At 50.2% G+C, this 1,898-nt stretch overlaps 1 protein-coding gene across 1 annotated transcript; it reads left to right on the top strand.

Annotated features, from left to right (window-relative positions):
* Window positions 1–203: 203 nt before the first annotated feature.
* On the top strand, window positions 204–1,381 carry SOX2 (SRY-box transcription factor 2; the record flags this gene model as incomplete). Its single annotated transcript, XM_082766738.1, has 1 exon — window positions 204–1,381. Exon 1 carries the CDS (start codon window positions 434–436, stop codon window positions 1,379–1,381), a length of 948 nt encoding a protein of 315 aa, XP_082622864.1. The 5' UTR covers window positions 204–433.
* Window positions 1,382–1,898: the final 517 nt, after the last annotated feature.

The raw sequence follows: 1,898 nt of genomic DNA, 5'->3' as shown, positions 1-1,898 counted from the left end.
CCCATCACATGGATGGTTGTCTATTAACTTGTTCAAAAAAGTATCAGGAGTTGTCAAGGCAGAGAGAGAGAGTGTGTGTGTTTGCAAAAGGGGGTAAAGTAGTTTGCTGGCTCTTTAAGACTGAGGTGGAGAGAGAGAGAGAGAGAGAGAGAGAGAGAGAGAGAGAGAGGCAGGCAGAGAAAAGGGAAAAAGGAGGAAGAAGAAGTTTTTTAAAAGCAAGGCTCCGGCGGTAATAATAGCAGTTATTAGCATTATTAATCCATCAGCGAAGAGGAAGATTCTGATCGTGATCCAAGTGTGGTTTTGGGGAGTCCCCCTCCCCCCTTTCATACCCCTCCCTAGGAAAAAAAAAAAAAAAAGTCCAGCTTGGGACTTTGCTGCCGCTGCTCCTCGCTTCTCTGCTCAAGGCTGGTTCCAGGCAAAAGTAGTTTGAATGTACAACATGATGGAAACCGAGCTGAAACCTCCCGCCCCCCAGCAAACTTCGGGGGGAGGCACAGGCAACTCCAACTCGGCCGCCAACAACCAGAAGAACAGCCCGGACCGGGTCAAGCGCCCCATGAACGCCTTCATGGTGTGGTCCCGCGGGCAGCGGCGGAAAATGGCCCAGGAGAACCCGAAGATGCACAACTCCGAGATCAGCAAGCGGCTCGGGGCCGAGTGGAAACTTTTATCCGAGGCGGAAAAGAGACCCTTCATTGACGAAGCCAAGCGGCTCAGAGCTCTGCACATGAAGGAGCACCCGGATTATAAATACCGACCCCGGAGGAAAACCAAGACCCTGATGAAGAAGGATAAGTACACGTTGCCAGGGGGCTTACTGGCACCGGGCACCAATACCATGACGACTGGGGTAGGGGTTGGGGCCACCTTGGGAGCTGGGGTGAACCAGAGGATGGACAGTTACGCGCACATGAACGGCTGGACCAACGGAGGCTATGGGATGATGCAAGAGCAGCTCGGCTACCCGCAGCACCCGGGCTTGAACGCGCACAACGCGGCGCAGATGCAGCCCATGCACCGCTACGACGTGAGCGCCCTGCAGTACAACTCCATGACCAGCTCGCAGACTTACATGAACGGATCGCCTACCTACAGCATGTCGTACTCCCAGCAAGGGACCCCGGGCATGGCCCTGGGCTCCATGGGCTCGGTGGTCAAGACGGAATCCAGCTCCAGTCCCCCCGTAGTCACCTCGTCGTCTCATTCAAGGGCTCCTTGCCAAGCTGGGGACCTTCGGGACATGATCAGCATGTATCTACCAGGTGCTGAAGTACCAGAACCAGCTGCCCCAAGCAGACTTCATATGTCCCAACACTACCAGAGTGCACCTGTTCCTGGCACAGCCATTAATGGCACACTCCCTCTATCACATATGTAAGACAAAGGGGCTGGGGGGGCGGAGGGGCGGGGGGGGTGGGGGGAGGAAAACTAAACAAAACAAACAAACAAAAAAACTTTTATTAGAAATTCTGGACTTTTTTTTTTTTTTTTTTTGGACTATTTTTGTACAGAGAAAACCGGGGGCGGGGGAGGGGGGGCAGAAATAAAACCGACGAGGAACTTGTATAGAGCTTGGAGGGGAAGCAACTACACAAAACTTTTAAAAAGTTCTAGTGAAAACGGTAGGAACTTTGCAGAAAGTTTGCAAAAGTCTTTACCAATAATATTTAGAGCTAGACTCAAAGAGCGAAGAGGAAAATGTTTTAATATTTGCAGGCAACTTTTGTACAGTATTTATCAAAATAAACATGGCAATCAGAATGTCCATTGGTAATATAGAGAGGAAAAAAAAAAAACAAACTCGAGAATTTGCCAATTATTTTTTAAAAATAGAGTCTACTTGGAGCATTGTGGCTTTGGCAGCTGAATTTATAACAGCTGCGAGAGGAGAGGAA

This window comes from Aythya marila, assembly GCF_965140915.1.
Source record: "Aythya marila genome assembly, chromosome: 9".
Taxonomy (NCBI): Eukaryota; Metazoa; Chordata; class Aves; order Anseriformes; family Anatidae; genus Aythya; species Aythya marila.
The sequence above is the reverse complement of the archived record's forward strand: the minus strand, read 5'-3'. Positions and strand labels throughout refer to the sequence as shown.